Here is a 22,581-nt window from a genome sequence, read left to right as displayed (position 1 = left end):
CCCTCCCGGCCGCTGAGTGGCGGCGGCGCGTCACGTGCGCGCGGCCGGGCCGTGCCGGGCGGGCGGGGAGGCGGCGGCGGCGGTGCCCGGGCGCGGTGCGACATGTCCCACCAGACCGGCATCCAAGGTACCCGCGGGGCTCCGCGCACGTCCGCTCCGCGGTGCCCACTGCTCCTCATGACAGCCGGCCCCGTCTCCGCCGTGGCCCTGCTAGCCGGGCGGGAGGCGGGCGGAGCGCCTTTCTCCGCGGGTCGGGGCGCGGCGCGGGGGCAGGCGGCCGCGGCGGGCGCTTAGCGGGCCGTTCCCGGCGGGATTTTTCCCACTAGTGCGCTCTTTGTTTGCTGCCGGAGGAGCCCGTTCTTTGCGCCGCGGGCTGGCGAGGGGGCGAGCGAGCGGGGGAGCTGCTGCTGGTTTCGTCCCCGGCGGCCACGGCTCCTCGGGGTCGAACCCATAGCTCCGTTCCCAGACAGGCGAAACGTGCAGGGTTTATCGGCCCAGCGGAGCGCGCCTGTCCGCCCCGGAGAGGCAGGGAGCCCGCCCGAGGAAAGTGTTCGCTGCAGAGCCCTATGAATGGCAGGCACGGCCCGCCTGGGCTCAGGTAGCTCCCCCAGCGCAGGTTTTCCTGTTGCGGCGGAGTCAGCGTCGAGCCGGGGGCTGTCGCCTGCTCGGGGTCGCTGTACCGAGTTTGGGATGGGTTGGACAGCACGGGAAGTGCCGGGGGTCGCTGCTGGGTCCCTTGGAGCGAGAGCCTGGGGAGGAGCAGGAGCCCTGGCGTAGGAGAGTCCACTATAAAGCCCATCACTGGAGGCCAAAAAGGGGGAAAGTATGTGGGATCCTTTTTCCCCGTGTTTCCAGGCCTTGGACGGTGCGAGGACCAATTAGAAGCAGACAGCGTATTGTTTCGCAGTATTAGCGGGTTCCCCTGAATCACAGAATTGCTAAGCAGGGATTATATAGCAGGATTATGGAGGGATCGGGTTTTACTGTCTGGATTTCTGCAATCTGCGTGTTTGGTGACTAGTACCATGTACTTTGCCTGCTCTCCGGTATTTATTGTTGAAGGTGACTTTTGTCCCAGCCAGGCAGCCCTTAGCTGCTCTTCTATGCCCTTTTTTGTTCATTAGCTGCGTGTGGTTTGCACTCTTTTCCCTCTCTTGTTTTCCTTCCTTTGCATGCCAATCTTTGGTCTTTTTTGAAGCTTCTTGTTTTAAGTTCTTCAACCGTTCTCAGACTAGAGGTGCACCTGGAATGTTGTTGGTTTTTTTCCAGTCTGGGGAAACCTGTTAGTAAATTGTAATCCTTGTTCTCCTGGCGATGCTGGCAGGGAGGAGCAGAAGAGAATACTCTGTTGCTTATTGTAAGCAAAAGAGTGGCTAATCCTCTTCTGCGGCTCTGCTTCGTGTCTGAGAATCATTTGTCCTCTGAGGAGAGCTGTAGAGAGCTCGGCAGCTTTCCTTCAGGAACCTGCCTCAGCAGGCACTAATCAGGAGTCCTGTTTGCAGCAAAGCATCAGCCTCTGCCATTTGGAAGAGGAATAGCTCTACTTGTGCCATTGCTGGCTTTAGCTACAAACGGGCTACTGTCACTCATAAACAATTACAAGATTTGGCAGCATGGGCTGCTTTTTTCTGGAAACAGAAATGAAGTCATGGGCACAGTGATATGTACCAGGCAGTTGCTAAAAGGACTGGACTTTTTAAACAGACCAGTGCAGATAAATACTGTAGGAAGTTACAGAATGCAGTAACTGGAGGGAAATAGAATTGAATGGGTTTACAGTCTTCTAAATAATTTTAAGATAATATTTCCTGCAAAATAGTTGTGAAATAAGCCCAGATTTTGATTCTGTGGCCCTCTGCTGTGCAGAAAGTTTAAGAAGAAAATAATATCACTGTTGTGAATTTAAAAACCTTCATGATGAGCAAAACCCATAGATCACTTGATAGGGAGCTGACTTCACAACTGCCTCAAAATATTTTTTCAGGAAACTGTCATAGTTCTGGAATTGGTGTAGAGACTGCTGTATTCTGTTCTTGTTTTCATGTGTAGTGTTGTTGAAATGAGCGAATAAGGAACAAAAGGATAATAGACAAGAAGAGGATGAAGAATGCTCTGGGAGAACAAAAAGTCGAATAAATGGCACAATGTTTGGTTGCTCAATGGAATGGTGAAGACCAACAGAGATGATTAGAAAAGCTGGCAGGAAATTACTATGAGGGTCTGCACTGGTTAATGGGAAGATGACAGCTAGGATGAAACTGGGGTTGAACTGGTAACCCACTGCAATTGTTTGTGTAACACGTTCTTTTAACGTGCCATTTTGGACTCTCAGGATGGGGCTGGCACCACTTGGATGAACATAAATGTAAAATGTTTTGAGTATGGGCAGTAATGTTGCTGGATCCCATCTGTTCACTTGGCCTCAACCTGACTATAAATAATCCATTTTATTTGTTTCCTGGTTTAATGTTTGTTTTGCTGGTGCTATGCTCTGCCCTATGGGATTACTTAAAGGACCAGCTTGCAATAAATGTTTTTCAGTAAATCCTTACAACCCTCTGTCTCTGGTATAATTAAACTGATTTGCACTGGGATTATTTAGCAGAGCAGTTGAGATAAGAATGGTCTTCATGTGGGTCAGGAGCAGTTTACCGAAGTGAGTCTGTCATGATGGTGGTATAGTGTCAATGTGATTTATGTTACAAACATGTAACATATTTTAGTTACTTTGTAAATTCACTGTAAAGCTATCCTGCTACAGTAGGTTGGGGCTTGAACAATCAACCCTAGAAGGAGACAAGACAACCATTGTCAACCATAGAAGGAGATAAGGCGGTGTGAAAGATGAGCAATGAGTGGCAGCTTTCACTGGTACTCTGCAGAGAGGTGCTCTCAGGAAAGACCACCACTTCAGCCAGACAAGCTCTAACATTTTCCTGGCAGGCATAAAGCTTCTGTCTGAAAGTTTGTGCTAAGCCTGCAGACTTCGTGAAGCTGTTGTAATTTGAGATGCGTCATATTTTTATTGTGTTAACTCTGAAACATGAGATTGATGATATGATGTCACCTGTAATTTTCACAATGTTGAAGATCATTTGGTATGCTAGAAAGCAGGGCTGTTTTGTAGTGTTGCTTTTCATCTTTGTGTGGTATGCTGATGGTTGGAACAGTGTGTAGCATAGCAGCAGCATTGCTCCTGGGTTTGTTTTGCTGTCCAACTTTGTAGCAAAGGGCCAGTTGTACATTTTTCCCAGTGTTGTTCTTACCCTCATGAATATTCTTTGTCCTAGGGAAGTGAAATGTGTTAATTTGATTACTTTTATTTTCTTTCTTTTCCAGCTAGTGGAAGTGTTAAAGACATCTTTGTTGGAGCCAGAAATGGACAATACAGGCTTTTAAAAATAGTCATTGACAATGGTTAGTCAAATTTTATTCTTTTTTCTGGTTCTTTTAGATATTTTCCTATTTTTTTATGACTTGTACAATTGTTTAAAAAACAGAACTCTGCCAAACTTAATGTTACTAAGGGTTTTCATATACAAAAGGTAAAATTTAGATTTTGGTGATCCTAAGCTTTTTTACTACAATACTATTGTATTTTTGCATTTGAATTTTTCTCCCAAATGTAATTTCGTATTTTACAAAGAACTGCTGTGTATTTTCTATGGATTGTATAAATAAGCTTATTCTTATCTCTTACTAAAGAAAGAATAGAGGAAATGAAAATTGCCACACCTGTGTAGCATTTGGACACTGTTTACTTTCACTAGACAGAGAGCTAGTCGTACACAACCAGTCACCTTAGATGTAGAACTGTAAATTTTATACTGATATATCCTGGTTAAAAAGGTAGATGAAAGTGGTACATATAGAAAGTCCTGCTAAAGCAGATGCTTAAGTAGTAATCTGGCTACATAGAAAATATCTTTATAAATCTGTGATTTTATTTAGACTGTCAATGTTAAAACTGTTTTTTTAAATCTCAACATATATGTATAAATAGAAAATTACATAGTTTTGATCAGAACTTGAGTCTGATTTTTGAACTTCTTGGCAAGGGATATAGGCTGCAAACATTGAGAGACAGACTATATAATTGCTTTTATATTCTTTAATAGCAATGTTGATTCATTGTATAAGATATTTCTTGTTTTAGTCCATCTTTTCAAGCATGTCAGTTGTCCACTTTGAAGGCATTTGTTTTAGAAGTCATTCATTTACAATACACTACAAATCTGCTAGCTGGAGAATGTTACATGTACATACATACACAGACACACTTTCATTGGTAGGTAAATAACCTACTGTTACCTTCCTTGTGTTTGCTTTTCTTAGGAAGTCCTCCGAAATTTTAAGACAGGTTTCTTTAAGGCAGTGGGAGTAGTAAGATTACAGGCAGGACTTTGTGATAGTCTCAGTAGCACAAAGTAAGTGCTGACAAACCACTGTTTTGGGTTTTTTTTCCCATTGAGCAAGGCAAAACAATATGCTTTTGTGTATATGCTACCTTATAATATGAAGTGAAGCCTAGAAATAAGATACAAATTTAATACTTTCCCTATTTTTTAATTTCCTGTTTTTTAATTTTTGCGCATATGTATTCATGTGTATACACATATATATAGACATAAACCTATAGGTACATGCATTTCATCTCTATAAGGAGCAGAATCCAGTCTTTGATAGTATTTTCTGCAGTTCAAAAAGAAATCTGTAAAACTCCCAGTATACTGGAAGAAGGGCAGTTGCCTCATCTGTCTTCAGGAGCTTTAAGGAACAGATAATAGCCAGCAGATAAAATTCAAATCGTGTTTTGCTAATCTGAGTTAATAAGAGATTTGCTGCTGGGCATGAAGTTCCTCTGGCTGTATCTTAAATCCAAGTGGGTATAAATCCACTTAGAGTTCAGAATTGGCAAGTACTTTCTGAATACCCTTGGTTTAGGTGTACAACTTTGGGTAGTTCAGGTACTTTGTGTCTAATTCAAAGAAGGGCCAAAACCCTTGCCCTGAGCTGTTCATGTTCTGTGAGCTACTGTGGTGGAATGTTTTGCTTGAAGTTTTGCTGTAGAGGCATTTGTGTGCTGTTATACTTTTGTGTGAAGTTTTGTAAGTTAAGCCCTAGACTCTCAAAAGGTGATCTGTACTACCTACTAGCTACTATGACGGTCTTCAAACTGTTGCAGGACCCCATTTAAACAAGGTATTTCTATTCCACTTGTGCAGGCTAGTATTTTTTGGGAAGCTGATAAATGTTTTGTAAGACAGTATGCTCATATTTCCTTTGGAAGCTGAGATGTGATGTATAAATAAGAGAAAAATCTTGTTGCTACAGCTGTTCACATAATTAAATGCCATTGAAGTATTCTATACAGACTTAAACCAATTATACATAATAAACAACTTCAGTAATTTAAAGAGACCATAGCTGTGAAGCTATATTAGAAAGGTTTATCTACTTACATGACAAGTTAGTGATTAGTGCAAGCATATTCATTCCAAACTCTTTTCACTGTGTAACTGTGTTATTGACTCCTTACAAAGAGTACAAACACAATTATGTGATACCAAGAGCATCATTAATTATCATTCTAAAGTTTGAAAGCTTACTCTTATTTATACCTAGGTATTCCAAATTAAAAAATAAACTAACTGTTAGAATACAGTTCTTATTTCCCTTATGTGTACACTATGTTAGAGAAACTAACATCAGTAGTATCACTTCTGATCAAACAACTTAATGACGACCAGCACATTACTTCTCAACTATCAGAATTTTGGTTAAAGTAAGTTAGGGTTTGAACATACACAACCTTTGTAGGAATTCACCCACTTTTACACTGACTGTTCTTGTCTTCCATTCTTCTGGGCATAATTATGAACAATTAAGTGTCCAATTAAGTTCTTATTGTAATTATTAATTTTGACAGACACTATTAACTGTGTAGTTGCTAACCTGTAGCTTTGGTTATTGGTTTTAGAGCAGCTTGTTGTGGGATCCTCTAGGCAGCCAGTTGGATCATGGGAAAAGGATTATGATTCCTTTGTCCTTCCCCTTCTTGAAGACAAGCAACCATGTTATATATTATACAGATTAGATTCACAGAATGCTCAAGGATATGAATGGATCTTCATTGCATGGTCACCTGATCACTCTCCTGTAAGTAACAGTCATCAGAGGCTTCATGTTAATGATTTTTCAACAGTACTATTTGATCTGAATCCGAGATATGAAGGAAGAGGGTTTGAGGAATGAAGCGTTCCCCAGCTTCCTCCTACTTTCCCAGAAGAAAACTAGGAAAATGTTTCTTTAAGATGGTGAAAGAGCAGATCTGTAGGTCTAGATGGAGTACAGCTGATCCAAGGTTTTTAGCCTGACTGGTGGACACAATACAGTTTTTTTGCCTGTTTGTCTTACTGTCAGGATTTCAGAAAATTTATTGAAAGATATAGGAGAGAAATCTTAATGGGTGCTCATACAGAGAAGAATTATAGTTGAGCTCAAGCTGTTTATTCTGTTTGGCTTGCTGGCTGCCCAGATGGCACCTGTGGATATGTTGTGCCACAGAATACAGTCCTTCTTAGTGGTTTGAGAGCATGGGACAGGACTGAGGTCAGAATTAAGGATTTCTACGAGAAACTAGGATACTGGTTCTGGGAATGTGGGATAAGGGAAGGCAGAAAGCAAAGGTGTTCCAGTATTCCTACTACTTTCACTAGCAGTTAGGAAATAATAAGACACCAACAGTTGGTGTGCATAGATACAATTATGTGGAAAAGGTGAAGTATTGTGGAGAGGATAACATGAGGGTGAAATAAAGTGGGAAGGTGGGACTGCTGAGAGAGGAGTAAGTGACTATATTAGACAACAAGTTAATAGGGAGCAAATGTAATTTTTCCACTCTGTAATTGAACCATAACTATCTGGAGTCACTATCAAATCAAAAGTATTAATGAGTCTGCTTTTTTGCTGTCTGTTGTATCCATTAGTACACAGACCAGGTGACAAAAGATTCAAACAATTGTGGTTTTTCCCATTTAAAATTAGTAACGATTATGTTGATTTTTTTTCCCATTTAAAAAAAAAAAGCTCATACTCCAACTAAGGCTGCAATTCAGTTTTGAAGTTACTTTGATAATAATACATAGTATCAAGACCTTGTGAATTTAATAGTATAAGTAAGTATCATGATTCAGAGCTCTACAGTGCAGTTTCAACACTTGGAATACTTGTTCAAGAAAGATGTTTGTTGATGGACTTGGTGCACCAACATACTGGATTCTCTGTGTACAGCAAAATTTTAAAAAAGAACCAAAAAGCTACTGTTTTATTATATGCTAGGTTCGTCAAAAAATGTTGTATGCAGCAACCAGAGCAACGCTTAAGAAAGAATTTGGAGGTGGCCATATTAAGGATGAAGTATTTGGAACAGTACAGGTATGTTTTTCTTTTCAAAGTCAGGACACTGACTTTAAATGCTGAATATAATAGCTGATGTTATCGGTATGAATGTGAGTTGCTTATGATCTTTCTGGATTAAGGAAAAAAAGAGTTAAAAGCTATGTATTATTCAAGTGTTAAAGTTGAACAAGTTAATAAGTATAGTTAGTAATAGGTAAAGTTTAACAAGTTAATAGGTATAGTTAACATCATCAGGCTTAGAAGTCCTTGCTTCCATGATTATGAAAACTAAATGACCTAAGAATAATAGGCATATCTCTTAATCTCACTGCATGAGCATGAGTTCTCTAATAGAATGGAAGGAGTTGAAGGTTTGGGGAAGAATAGAGGATATTGTAATGGGGAAAAAAGCTGTGAAAGAGAAATGGGCTGTTGTGGTGGACACGAGACTAATAACTCTGTTGCTCACTGAGTAAATAATGTGTTATATTTATCATTAACCTGTCATTATTCTAACAAACGTGAAGAGGCTGTATTCTAGGCGAGTAGATAACTGACTTGCTAAGAGGGTTTACAGGTAGGGATCCTGTTATTTTTTTCTTGTCTGTTCAATCAACCAGTCTCTCACTGCCACTTGCACCAAACCATTAGCAGTCTATATATTATGTGGAATTTGTGTCTAGCCTTACAAGTCTGAGCTTTCATCTCAGTTTTAAGGAAGGAGCATTATATCTGTCTTACTGTTATTTCAGAATGGGCCTGGGGCACATGGAAGATGACATTGATATAACTCACTTTTCCCAGGCTCATTATGTTACAGTTTATATATCTCTAAATTGCTGGTTTCAGTGTCTTTATAAACTTCTTAATTGTTGCTGGTCTTTAATGCTCATCTGTGTGAAAATCACAGTTTCTTCAAGGTGTTCAAGTTGCTGATCTCACTCGGGATCTTGATCATCAGCATCAGTGGGTTACTTCATCTTTATTTTGTTAAACCTAAAGATGGTTTGGTTGCAACAAGCACTGTTATTGTGGTGGAACCCTATTATGGTCCCACCTGCTAATTCATATGTATTAACCTGGATACCTCTGGGCTCCTGAAACAAGACATAATGGAATATTGGAATATTGAAATAAAATGACCATAACTGTATGGAAGGCAACTACTTTTTGCAATGCTCCATAGAAAATCATTGAAGAAAAGTTTCTAAAATTCTAAAAAACCCCTGATAAATATTGATATTGTGTTTTCAGGATGATGTTTCACTGAATGGATATAAAAAATACTTGATATCACAATCCTCCCCTGCACCTTTGACTGCAGCAGAAGAGGAACTTCGACAAATTAAGATTAAAGAGGTACCTAAAATGTCTTCAAGCATGGGTGGGAAATGGTGCAGAGTTCCAAATGTATTGTAGGGAAATGTCTTTCTAGGGTAAAAAAAAGGCAGAACAGAAAATGGAAAGTTTCAGAAAGTGTGAGTGGATGAGCATATAAATGTACTTCTCAGGGGGTTGAAACTGCAGGGTGATGGTGGCTGGAGTTGAAGTGGCATGAGTGATCTCACAATGTTTGAAAGGCCCAGTGTCCCAGTCAGAGGCCTGGCACCTGCAGAGCTTAATTGTTGCAACCTTAGCTTTTAGTATCACTGGATGTCCTTCTTTGTGAAGGGTGACCAGGCACTGGCACTGGTTGCCCAGGGAGGTTATGGGGTCTCCATCCTGGAGATATTCAAAAGATGTTTGGACAGACAACTGAGCAACTGGCTCTAGGTGGCCCTGATTGAACAGTGTCTTTGGACAGGAAGACATCTATGGAGATGTCTTCCAACTTCAGTCATTGTCCACATGTGATGACCCCCATGCATTTCCCACGGTGGCAGAAATTGCAGAGAAAACACAGAATAGCAACTATTGCAGTGAGTGATTGCCAGGAGTATTTCAGCAGCCTTACTCTTAGAGGAAAGGTGCATAGTTTTCCATACCAGTGCACTTTTCTTTAAGACAGAGAAGAAGGGAAGAGGATTCCAATAAAAATAAAACAGAAATCCAAACCAAATAGCTGATCACTTTAAAAGACTGATTTACTTATGCTACAAACACTTTTTAGAAGAATCTCTATCAAATGCCTTTAACCAAAAAAATTGATGATTGCCACCTAGCTAGTGACTGAAAAGTTTCAGAGGATTCTTTTTATCACATTTGTCCTTCATTTGAACACTGTTTATATCAGATGTATATTAAAATAGGTCATGTGCTGAACTTATTTGTTCTTTAGACTTGTATGTTAGAGCATGTAGTACATGTGTTTGAAGTATGATTTCTTTCTGCAGCTGGATACCAGGCAGCCATTGTGTTAAATACAGCTATGTAACTTTTGTTTTCACTTTACTGTGCTTTTGGTGCAACTTTGTTGATTATTGACTTTTTTTTTTTCAGAAGGCTTCAGGGAAATCTTAGTATCCTTTCAGTACTTAAAGGGGGCTTGTAAAAAATAAAGGGACAGATTTTTTAGCAGGGCCTGCTGCAGTAGAACAAGGGAGAATGGTTTTAAACTAAAACAAGGTAGGTTAGATTAGCTATGAGCAAGAATTTGTTTTATGTTAATGACTCTCTGTGTGTTGAGGTGTTTTATGGTGAGTGTGATGAGGTACTGGAAGAGTTTGCTGAGAGAGGTGGAAGATACCCCATCCCTAGAAACATTCAAGGTCAGGTTGGATGGGGCTCTGAATTTGAAGATATTGCTGCTTTCTGGGTGGGGTGTTGGACTAGATCACCTTTAGAGAACCCTTCCAACCACAACTGTGCCATGATTCTCTATCCATGGACCTCTGTTGTATTCCTTATCAGTTATCTCTTCCAGGCTGACAAGTCCTAATCTGGGTAGTTCTTCCTCCTAAACAAAGCATTCCATACTTCTGATCCTTTTGCTTTTCTCTGCAGTTTTTCCAGTTCTGCTATATAATTTATGAGATGGAGGGATGGGGAAGCCAGATCTGCATGTGGTATTCAAGATGCAGGCATGTTACTGATATCTACAGTGCGTAACAATGTGTTCTGTTCTCTACTCTTTTTTCTAACAATTTGTAACATTTCATTTGTGGATGGGGAGTGTTCGGGTTTTTTATTTTTTGCCTTGGGGTTATTTTCAGATTTAGTCAGAATGACATGCAAGGTCTTGCTCCTGAATGGTAGTAGCCAACTCAACCCAGTCACCATACAAGCAGAAAAAGAGGTTTTTTTTCCTCTTGCATATATTGACATTTATTCACAGGAAATTTCATCCGCCATTTTATCCAGCACTCAGCAACCATTACTAACTAAATCTTAGTGGTGGGAATTTAAAGATTCTTAAGTGCCTTAGGTGGTTCTGTTCATTTTCCTGTATCTGGAGTTACACTGGGTTACTCTCTTCCCTTGTGCATCTCCACACTTCACAGCTTCTTTTTAAGTTTGGAGTATTTATTTTCTACCTGTACTTTAATATGGATTCTAGAGTATGATATTTTATGATGGTTTATTATTTTCATGATGCCTATTTTACATTTGTCAGTCAGGCTTTGTTGCAGATATATATTTTGCAAAACATTTTTTCTATAGCTTTGTTCATAAACTTATCAATCCTTGTGCAAAGTAAGCTCTCCACCTCTTCTTTTTGTCTTTTCTTGTTGCTGACAAGCTGTTCTTTAAAATGTGAAGTATAAGTAAGTGTTGCCACAAGTGTTGGTTTTTAAATTTTTTATCAGTTTGTTTCATATTTTATTAGCATCTCTTCTTAATAAAGCTATGCATCTTCTAGTTGATAGATCTAGGGAGGAAAGGTCCACACTTTCCCTTTGATACACTTTTTTGACTTTTGCAGCTTCATAACTAATGTTAAAGGTAACTGTGAAACTTAAAAAGGAAGTAAATATATTAGAAAAACAGTACTTAGACAATAAACTAAGACTGAAGAAGACTGGAGGCCAGAGCTCATTTTAAGAGAAACTGAATGAATGCTAAGATAAACATAAATTCTTTAACATTAGCTTTAAAATAACTGTTCCCTCCAATAATTTGACACTAATATAACTGGATTATGAATAATTGTCTAGCTTGTCCTGGATTTTTTTTGGTTTTTTAATTTGTGGTAGACCTTCTAGAAATAAAAAAAATAGGATTTTGTTTGTTTGTTTTGTTTGCTTTGGTTTTGGTATAGGCTATTTGGGGGAGTATGTTGAAGGAGGAGGGAAGAGTAGAAGCTTTACTTTTCCTTCTAGAAGATCAGTTTGTCTCATAATTTCTCTCTTACTTGAAAAATTTTGACTCCCTAGAAATCATGTCTTTGTTTTGATCTAATTTTTTTAAGCTGTAACAAAGTTTATAAGGAATATTTTCAGTTCAAAAGTATAGCACAGCATCTGAAAATCAAGATTTTTTTTCCTGGATTATTGTATCTCTATACCAGATTTTGACTTAGACTTCTTCGCTGACACTTGAACCAGTTTTCCCTCTCATGATTTTGTTGCTCTGCTAAGCAGAACAGAGCATATTTCAGAGATATGAAATTCTGCAGGCTAGCAAACAAACATCATCTATAAATTTAAAAATGCAAATCTTTTGTATATGGGGATGATTTCTTGGGGTGGTTTATTTTTGGAAGTGCTACTGCTAACTGTATGTATAACCATATGAAATGCATTGTCAGTCATTGTATGAAACCAAATAAATGCCTGCAGAGGTTTCTTTTAACAACCCAGCTGACTTGTGTTCCAGGTACAGGCAGATGTTGGTGTAGATACCAAGCATCAAACACTGCAAGGAGTAGCATTCCCCATTGCTAAAGAAGCTATTCAGGCTCTGGAGAAACTGAAAAATAAGAAACTCAATTATGTGCAACTGGCAAGTATAAAATATTTTAACTGTTTTTTAATAATGAGTATAATATAGATTACCCACATATTAAACAATGTGTGTTGATGTAGTATGCTGACAAATTACTATTTTGAATTACATTAATCCAAACTTTTTTCCATCCTGTCATGTTCTCTGGTTTGTTTTTTGTGTATTAACTGTATTCATGTTTGCTTTGTTTACAGCAAATTGATATGAAAAATGAAACTATTATTTTGGCCAACACACTTGATACTGAACTTAAGGACTTGCCAAAAAGAGTTCCAAAGGATGCTGCACGTTACCACTTTTTCCTGTATAAGCACACACATGAAGGAGACTATTTGGAATCCATAAGTATGAGAAAATTTCTCAATATGAAACTTCACTGGCTTGTTTCAAATTCCTTAGGAATTTTGAGTCAGAGAGAAAGATGTGCCAGCATGATCATAAATTTCAGAGTCATTTGGTTGTGAAACTGAACTTGTGAAGGAGAGCTCTTATGGTTGTAAAGTAGTGAGCTATCCCTTTTGATTATGAGCACCCATAAATGTGAAAACATACAGATAGTGGCCATTCTCTTATCCTCTGTTTGAAATTAAACACTTGCTGAAGCAAAAAAGCTCCAGAACAGCACTACATTTTTTGCTTTCAGATTAAATAGTTGATTTCCATTGCCTCTTTGCTATAAATGGTTTTATGATACAGCTTTTGATAGTGTGTGTTTATGGTCTGATTTGTGTTGTTGTTTTCTTTTCCTGCAGTTTTCATCTACTCTATGCCAGGGTATACCTGTAGTATACGAGAACGAATGCTCTACTCTAGTTGCAAAAGTCCACTGTTAGAAATTGTAGAAACACAGCTGTGGATGCAGATAGTTAGAAAGGTAAGTGCAGTCGGTTCTCCATACCTGTCTTCCCTTCTTAATGGAAAACTGTAACTGTCTCTGTCACCACCTTGTCTAAACAATAACAAGTGTAACTTAGTTTGTCCTGAACAGGAAATAATTGTTGATGGAGCTAAAGATACAAAGTTAAGTCATGGAAGTTTTACTCTGTTTCATAATTGCTACACTTTTATCTTGAACAAATATATTCTTGTGCATCAAGGAAGTGCTTGAGAGTACTTTGAAGGACTTTATAGAATTAACATGATTTCTTACTCAAAGTTGTGTCGTATTTTGGACCACAACATATTACTGTTGTTAAACACTAAATTCCTTTAAGGTTCCTTTAAGATACAGCTATGTAGGGATTTTCAAAATAATTTCAAGCTGCAGTTCTGAAAATTAGAACTGCTATCTTAGGAATCCTTGATGGGGCAAACAAGTATTTGCAAGTAAGCTGATCTTTTCACACTGTATAGATTTTACTGCAATGCAAAAAGTTGCTTCTCACCTCCCAAGCAGAGACCACAGAAATGGTCCACTTGTTACCTATGGATATGTTTTTAAGACTTTTGTGGAAGCTTAGTTTCTGCAGAGATTATGTTTAAAAATAGCAGAATTAATACTAACCATTTTTAGTGAAATGACATGAATTAACTAGATTTTTGCTATGTGTATTTGTATGTAATTATTTTTCTGAAATTGCCTTTCTGTAACAAAACTAAAGCACCATGCGACTCCTGAAAATTCCTGCAGACTGAAATTTCTGAAGCATGTACTTGTAACAGCAAAACTGGGTCTGGCAAGTCTGTCAAGTGTTATGGTTGGCAGGGCATGAAGTGCTGAATGCTCAGCAGAGCAAGGCCATAGCATTTCTCTGAATTCTAAATTCCTGCAATTTAAAACAGTGGAGTTTGGCTTGAGAACACTATTTTCTTTTTGTTTGGTTTCATATATCTATATTTTGAAAACTAAAACACTCCCCTCCATTTGTTCATTATTTTAGCTTGCTAAACACTTGAGTACTTGCTGACTGGCAGTAACCAGCTAATAATGTAACCTTCTTTATACTCCTTCCCTTCTTTGTCAAGAGATAACAATAAACATGCACATTGCTTATACATTAAGTGTTTAAAACATGTTGTACTGAACAGTTTTGATCCTTAAAATGTGTAAATACTTAAAATGAGTAAATAAGCACTAGTTTCACATGGAATGTGTTCTCCTAGTTAGTGTTAACAGGTACACTGTGCCAAAGCTTGGGACAAAAAGAAGTCCCTAGCATATGTACAGTTTAGTCATGCTTATATTTCAGGAAAATAATTAAGTCACACTTAATAGTGGTAAGAGTATAGGGGGAGTCTCAGAAAAACTCTCCAAGATTTCTCAGGGCACTAGGCACAAGTTGGAAAACTTGTCATGCTTGACTTTGAACATTATTGCACATATGGTTTTAATATAGTATTGAGTTTCAGCAAAGTTTCTAAATGTTTTTGACTTTGAGTATGATGTTTTTTCTGCCAGATTGAAATAGATAATGGTGATGAGTTAACTGCTGACTTTCTTTATGAAGAAGTACATCCAAAACAACATGCTTACAAACAGAGTTTTGCTAAACCAAAAGGTCCTGCAGGGAAGAGGGGAATCCGAAGGCTGATCAGAGGTCCAGCAGAGACTGAAACACCTAATGATTAAAAACTGTGTTTGTATTTGTTAAAATATTAAGGGTAAAAAATGGAATTCTGGCTTTTGGTAATGAACTGAAATCATTCCATTCATAGATGCTAGTGATAAAATAAAGCTCTTTGTACTCTTCTCTTTTCTGACCTCAACACTTTTTATATTATTACATGATATTTGTTGACCATGTTTTATGACATATAGAAGAAATAATTATTTTGAAGCTAGAAGAGAAAAACTAAGCTAAAACTACCCCTTTAATTTAGAATCCATTACTTAATAGCTGTACATGTGATCATAAACTTTGTAGACATAAGACTATGAAGCCCATGTATTCTGTAAGTCACAGCTGTATTCTTATGCACAGCCCATTAAACCTCTAAGACTTTCCACGTGAGAAGAGATGAAGGACTACATAGTGTTGTCCCAATTAAAACTATTTTTCCTTGTAGCACTTATGGATAATAGTAAAATAGAAGGTTTTCTTTGGATTTTGACAGGATGCATTGCTAGATTTTGTTGTTGTTTCGTTTGGGTTTTTTTTTTCCTTGTAATGGAAAAAATAAACTAAAATAAATTTTTCAATTAATATAAGCATTCAGGAATAGGTGGACATTTTCCAAGGCAAAAACTTGGTAATCTCAAATTTATAACTAATTTCATGAATTATCTTTTAAAGAAATCTTACATAAAACACAATAGCTTTTCCAGACTTCTGTATCACTCATAAGTGTTACACATTAGGTACTGAATGACCAAGTAAAAGGAGATTAAAAGTCTATGAGTTAGCATACTCAATAGATTATGGAGCTGCTTTCAGAGCAATATGTCTAAAGCATCTAATAAGTAATTAATTATCAGTGCAGTTGGACCTAAAAATGTGTACGTTCAGTAAAAATTGAAGCAGTCTTGCTTCATAACAGTGAGTTGTCCTTGAGGTCCTACTGTGTTTGCACTATCAACTGCAATTTTTACTTTCAAGGTATTCTAAAAATTACTTTTTCTAAATGTTTGAACTTCAGTTGTAACGTACATCTGTAATTTAAGTCCAACTAGGTCTTGAGTAACTGCTGGCAGCAAGCCCCTAGTTAGGATTTTGATGATTTCTTTTCCTCCATTCTTCCCTTCTTCAAAATACTTAAATCAGCCAGAATAGTCTAAACTTGATTGAACTGTAAGTAATGTGTTTAACAGGTAGAGGAAAAGTAGATTATTTTAATAAGTGCATTAAGGGGAAATTAGATGTGGAAATTAAGTATTGGATGACCTTAGATATTTAAAACTGTGTGATGAAGCAAATACTCGTGAATAGATTATATTCCCAGTGAGGAGTTGCTTTTTAGTGTCTTTTATGTGACCTTTGTGGTTTTTGAGTTTTGTTGGTTTTGGTTTAAAGCTACATGGGAGTTGCCAGCTTTGGATCATTGGATATTATTGTAGCTGCTGGATACACTCATTGTAGAGCTGAATGTGTGTTTACCTGGTGGAAGATGGATTTTAACCTAGATTTGTAGGGAATAATGTTTTGAAAGTAGTAGTTCCTGACAAAAAATTTATCTATTATTTTGTTTGGCTATACTAGCTTACTGTTGACATCTGAGATTGCACTATATAATGTAAAGGTTGCAATAGTTGGTATTACCTGAGTTTTTTATATGCAGCAGAAATTTTACACTTCAGCTTTTTTTTTTTTCATTTAATTTTACACACTACATCAGTCCAATTCAATAGCTCTTGATCCTCAGCTAATCTGCTTGCTCTTGTGTTCTTTTCCTGCCTCTTGCCTTCTCTACTTTGTGTCAGGCAAGTGTCATTGTTTTTTAAATATGGTTATTGTGTGTGCAGCTCATTGTACACTGTAATTAAATGTATTTTCAGATTAACTCAAATATTTGCAACACACCTAATTCACTTTGGAATTTTTGTTTTGGTTTGGTTTTAAGGAGTGCAGCATTTAAAAATTAATGCTAGAGGATTGTTTGAATTTAGTATTCCTGCCCTTGTGCCAGCCATAGCAAGAGTGCACATACCTCTACACTTTCTTGAGCCAGTAAAGAAGTTCAGCTTTTTAAGACTAAATGCTTTAAATAATGAACAGTTTGACCTGATATGGTTGTGTGCATGTTGTGGGGGTTTTGTTGGATGTTTGTTTTGGGGTTTTTTTTTTTGCTGTTGTTTTTTTTTTTTTTTTTTTTTTTTTTTTTTTTGTGCAATCCTGCCCTAGGTAGATGAGGATAGGAGGTGGAAAACTTAATCTGGAGGATGATGATAGCCAGTTAAGTGATTATGCAAGAGCATTTATGATGAGCTGCTTTAGAGTTCAGCCCAAACCAGACATTGTAAATTTCCCTACGTGAAAATATTCTGTGATGTACACACCCAGCCCAGACAGGAATCAGTCATGTCCTGAGCATGTCTCTCCCTCACCTTTTCCCAAAAAGAGAATTGTATGAAGTCCTGCACTGCTGGCTGCTTCTCCAGGCCTCTTGTAGCTATTCTCCTAACAGCAATAAGAAGTATCTGTTCTTTTTGTACAATCTATCACGTTTACATCTACATAGTTGCCTCCACTTCTGTCATGAATGTTCAGAACCAGGGCAAAATGTGGGCATTAATCAAAGTTGCTCCATTAACTGTCTCTGATCATTAAATAACTAAAAGTGTCCATTTAAATTGTTGTTGGCCTTCATAAAACCCAAAAGCAATGCAGCTGCTTGCAGTTAACTCACAATCTATTAAACAGTTAATTAACAAGACAGGTAATTATTTAATAAATGTTTATGTTGCAAGTTTGGGAGATCTCGATCTTTTAAAACACTCCTATCAATGGTTAAACTAATCAAGGTAAAAATTGCTCTGTTGCTCAGACTGACACTGTAAATAAAAAATTTTGTTTATCAGTGTGTTTATGTATTCAATGAAAGCCACCTTCAGATGCTAAAATTAACTAAGTTTACCTTATCTATTTTGTAATTTACTTTATAAATAAAGATTGATGCTTTAGCTTGGTGTTGTCTGAATCATTTCATAGTCTCTTCAATAAAGATCTAGTTTCTAAGATCAGAATGTGTAATAGACAGTTCCCATGGGACTAGAAAGTGATGGCGGGGTGTAAGAAGGGAGGTGAGCAGAAACAGAATTCCTGGCTTTTGCTAATAGAGAAAAATCACCAAGTTAGAAACAGCTTTCTCATTGTTGTAGCGGAGCAGCACCGAGGGCTCCGCAGCAGAATCAAGGGTGTTCTTCTCTTGAGGATTTTGTGCTTTCAGTAATATTCCCCTTTGAAAATTTCTTCTATCCTTTTAAAATGCTGAAGTAGTTGACTGGTGATTGAACAGTTCTATCTGTTCTTACTTGCTCAGCATGAACTACTATGCTATACTACTGGATTTCTCTCAGCTCCAGAGTTCTTTGAAAGCAGATCATCCCACTACAAGTATCTTGAATGACTCAAGTTACTGATCTGTGTCCCAGAAAGCCTTAGTATAGTAACTAACACAAAGAAGTATGTATTCTAGGATAATTTAATGTTTTTGCAGGGAACAAAATAAACTAAAATCAGCTGCTCTTAGCCTCTGTTAGTGTTTAGAGATGTTGACTTTACTGTATGGAGACCTTAAAAAAATCTAGAGTGGGAAAGGGAAGTTCTTATTCTCCTTGCCCCCTGCATATTGAAAAAAAAAAATAGTTGCCACCTAAGTTAGCTAGTTTTACCGAGTTAACCCCTCATTTTCACTAAAGAAGTTCAAAACTTTTTTCTAAATTGTATGAAATAGTAGCTGACATGCTTCATTTTCAGTGAGGAAGGGAAAACTACTGCCAAAACCTCACTGCTAAGAGCAGCACTGCAAATAGTAATGGTCTAGTATGACAGAGCAGGAACTCCCATGCTTGTGGCTGAGATTCTCCTCACACTGAAGAACATCCCAATTGGTGTATGAACAAAATTGTTCTACCCTACCAGAGGTGAACAGAGCTGACCAGGGATATGCTACAGCAAACAGACTTTTGGACAACACTACAGCTGTATTCCAGCTCCAGGGAATAGTAAAAAGCAGATGTGATCTAATAAGAAACCTTCACATAACAGCTGGAGATGCTTACAATTGAAGAATGGCTTCAGCACATTTTATTCTAATTCAGCTTTATAGCAGCTTTTTTCTCCAGGTTCAGGCCCGTACAGCTTTATTCCACGCAGTGAGGTTACCATAATGTTATTAACAGAAATGCAACATAAAATGATGATTATTTTCAAGGCTCAAAGTTTTAATAGTAGAAAGAAGTAATAATGCAGAGGTTTTTTTATATATTAACAGTTTTTTACAATTTATACTAAAAAAATCTAGAAGCCATTAGGTAGATTCTTGTTTCTAAATTAAGCTAGCGGATTGAAAAGGCAATACAAACTGAATAAATAGCCAGAAATCTAATGATATCATTACATTGAAATCACATGCAGAAATCAACGAGATACATATTCCTGATATTCCTGTGATTCCACAATCACAGAATTTCAAATTTAACTGTAGGCCCGACTGTGTTCTTATCCCTAAGCTATTAAGAAAGTTCACGAGGTGCAAAATGAGTTTATATGAAAAGAACATCTTTCATTTACAATGGTAATATGTTCATACTTAGTCCAAAGCATCTGGAATCTTACTAGTCACTTTCATTCCATTTTTAGTCTGCTTTGATCTGTCAATGTTTCTATTTTAAAAAGCTTTCCATTTATACTTTCAGAAGTGTATTTTTGTATTTAGTTAATATACATACATATATATATTAAAAATAGCTTAATTATTTGACTAAGTAAAATGCAGTATTGGTCTTCACATCATTATTCTGACCCCTTTAAGAAAAGCAACCATCTGTATTTATAATCCATATGGAATCCTCTCCTAAAGTACTAAAAATACTCAATCCTCCTAAAATAGTCAAAGTAGCTAAGAGTCTTCCTGTGAATAAAAATTAAATGTTTTGTCATCATACAATTCACTGTAAGAAAGCATTTGCAAATGTAAATGCATCTGCACAGCAAGATAACTATTTTGCTTGGGAACGCTTGAAATGAAAAAAATAACCCAGAAAATGTCTTGCAGCCTTTATTTGACTAAAACTAACACCAAGAAGACTTTTTGATAATAATGACATTCACTAACAGTACTAGACCATTCACTCTAGTATGAACTCTTAAGCTAAAATATTAAGTAGAAGCTTGTTTAAACTGGGTAATACTATTGTCACTCTCAAAAAGACAATATTAACTACCATTATAGCTATTAAATGGTTTTGTCTTCAATAGACGAAGGTCTAGTACACCTGATCAAGAAAGCAATTTGCAGAAAAAACATTCTGGCCAGTTACAGTAATATGCTTTTGCAGGTATTTGGAAATAAAAAGAATCAAATAGAATGTAATATGGAAATGCATTTAAAAAGCTGTAGGAGAAGATGATGTACCAGCACTGCAATTTGTTAATACAAGAAAGAGTTTTCGCATGTTAAGGGCCCAGTGACCAAGGAAATGTGAAAGAGCTCCTGACAGGCCAACAGCTCACTTTACATGTGTCCAGAAAGTTCTGGAAAGCAGAATCACTGATAATATTGCACTAAATACTGATTAAATGTTTGGTACTGGTCTCCATTACAGAAACACTGGTATCAGAAGAGACACATTATCAAGTTTTTATATCTTGGAGCTGCTGTTGGACCTGGAAGAGAACAGACAGAAATATAATTAACTGATACTGTAACCATACACAGGAACACACACACTCTCACCCAAAATAAACCTTTTTTCTGAAAGACTACATACCATCTTAATGTCTGGCCTTCTGTTTTTTTTGTCATTCAGACACCGATCAGCAATTGAATACATTTTATGAATTGAAGGTACATCCCAGTCACTCATCTTTTCATCAACAAAATCCTCAATAGTTGCTTCCTCATCCTCAATTTCATCTTTTATACTTAACTACAAGAGAATTTGAACCAACAAACAGATAACATTGTAAGTATCTGAACAGCATGTGAGAGTATAAATAAATTATACATTTTTATTAATTTATTATTTTATTCTATATAATTTTAATTACCACAACATCATAAAGCAAATTTCTTTAAGCCATACCATAACAGATTTAACTGTCTCTCACTTCAAGGCTCAGTTTTCTAGTATTGTTTCTTTTGTAAGAGAAGAGGCACAATCAACTAAGTATCCTAATAACCCACAAATATGCAAGCTTAATCTGGTATAATTTTTTAATCACTTTTATAAAGCCTATTTCTTTAAATGAATCTGTCTGCAAACTGATCTTCTGTCTCCAGTCTCAGTGGTATCTGCTGGAAACTTCTAGTCAGAAATCGATTTTAAATCTGACTGGTTTAGTCGAAAAGTCCTCAGTTCCAACACACTTGAAGTGGGTTATCTGTAATCCCCCGTACTGTTTGAGGAAGCACAAATGAATAAATAAGAGCCAATGAGTACAGGCAGATCTTCTGCCTTCCTCTATGGATCAGTCTGAAATTGCTGACCAACAACTGATTGTCTCAGAACCTGTTAACCTATGATTTCATATAAAGTGATCCTGGAGCAGTGGGAAGGAAGGAAAGCATGAAGAACATACCAGCAACTGGGGCTCCCGGTTTTCATCTACTGGAGGAAGACCCGTTATTATTTCTAGTAAGACCTAGGAGGAAGAAAAATCAGAAGAGAAAATAAAGCACAGAATAACCCTTAGCATATATATGATCTGCAAAAAGGAGCATGACCTCCAGCCTGTCAACAAATACTCTCAGGATCTGTGTTTGTACAAAGATTTCCTATACAATTCATTGGTTTTGTTCCTACCTTTATTTTCATTAACTGTTATTAGCAGTGTGGGTTACAAATTTCAGCACAAGTTATTCTCACCCTACATGGTGCTCCTTCCCAACAAGACTGAAGGATTTCCAAACTATTCACACATAGTTGGGCCCACCTTCCCATGAAACTAAATACTGTGAAGGAAATGGCCAATAGTGAGTAGGGTCTTGGATCTATTCAGAATAGATTCATTTTTCTTCCAAATATTAAGCACATGTCTTTTTTGTACTCAGCTCTAAGGCAAATCCAACATGGACATTGTATTTTTAGTGTTGAATATAGTAAAACACATAATTTTGGACCATTTTCTTAAAATATCTTTTTTAGCCTGAGTTACACTTTTGTGCAATACTATGCAAGCAAAAACAATGTTCCACGCTACTTCAAACCACATTTAGCTAGAACCTGAAATATTATTTTACTCTTGTCTTTAACACAGCAAATCAACATATTCAAATGATTTTAACACAGTCAAAGTTTAGAAACACTATCTTAAGAAAATATCTATTGGGAAAAAGAAAAATTATAGACCAGAGTAATAATTTCATTTCAGATACTCTTGATTTTTCTGTGCTTTTATCATTAACAAAATAAGTCATATATTGCTTCCCACGTTCTACTTACTACTCCAAAACTGAAGATATCAGATTTAGGTGTTATCTCTCCTCGCAGAGCTTCAGGTGCCATATAGGCTGCTGTTCCAACAATTCTCTCAGTCATGATTGTCTGTGTGAATGTTACCGATGCTCTTGCAAGGCCAAAGTCAGAAATTTTGGGCACATATGTATCAGTTAATAAGATATTTGCACTGGTGGAGAGGGGAGGTAGGGGAAAAAACAAAAAAGAGAATTTTCCAAACAGTACAGAAAATAGGTTTT

The 22,581-nt window shown here is 37.2% G+C and overlaps 2 protein-coding genes across 7 annotated transcripts in view; one reads left to right on the top strand and one right to left on the bottom strand.

Annotated features, from left to right (window-relative positions):
- Positions 1-44: 44 nt before the first annotated feature.
- Positions 45-20,617, top strand: TWF1 (twinfilin actin binding protein 1). Of its 2 annotated transcripts, none has more exons than XM_041465499.1 (9): positions 45-127; positions 3,340-3,417; positions 5,981-6,159; positions 7,342-7,437; positions 8,656-8,760; positions 12,157-12,282; positions 12,480-12,630; positions 13,038-13,159; positions 14,684-17,842. In XM_041465499.1, exons 1-9 carry the CDS (start codon positions 103-105, stop codon positions 14,852-14,854), a joined length of 1,053 nt encoding a protein of 350 aa, XP_041321433.1. In that variant the 5' UTR covers positions 45-102; the 3' UTR covers positions 14,855-17,842. The 2 variants fall into 2 exon arrangements, with proteins under 2 accessions (XP_041321433.1, XP_041321435.1); XM_041465501.1 differs by lacking the exon at positions 14,684-17,842 and adding an exon at positions 20,489-20,617 and having other exon boundaries at positions 48-127.
- Positions 19,086-22,581, bottom strand: part of IRAK4 (interleukin 1 receptor associated kinase 4) — a 13,179-nt gene continuing 9,683 nt past the window's right edge. For 3 of the 5 annotated variants that reach the window (XM_041465496.1, XM_041465495.1, XM_041465494.1), the window contains 3 exons: positions 22,328-22,511; positions 21,465-21,527; positions 20,576-20,812 (listed from right to left, as the gene is read on the bottom strand). In XM_041465496.1, coding sequence (XP_041321430.1) covers positions 20,576-20,812; positions 21,465-21,527; positions 22,328-22,511 — 484 coding nt within the window. Of the gene's footprint in view, positions 20,550-20,575; positions 20,813-21,464; positions 21,528-22,327; positions 22,512-22,581 lie in introns of those variants that run through there. The other 2 variants (XM_041465497.1, XM_041465498.1) reach the window with 1 other exon arrangement.

Source organism: Pyrgilauda ruficollis, unplaced genomic scaffold (genome assembly GCF_017590135.1).
Source record: "Pyrgilauda ruficollis isolate IOZ18807 unplaced genomic scaffold, ASM1759013v1 scaffold19, whole genome shotgun sequence".
Lineage (NCBI taxonomy): Eukaryota > Metazoa > Chordata > Aves > Passeriformes > Passeridae > Pyrgilauda > Pyrgilauda ruficollis.
Note: the sequence above shows the minus strand (reverse complement) of the source record. Positions and strands in the feature narration are given on the sequence as shown.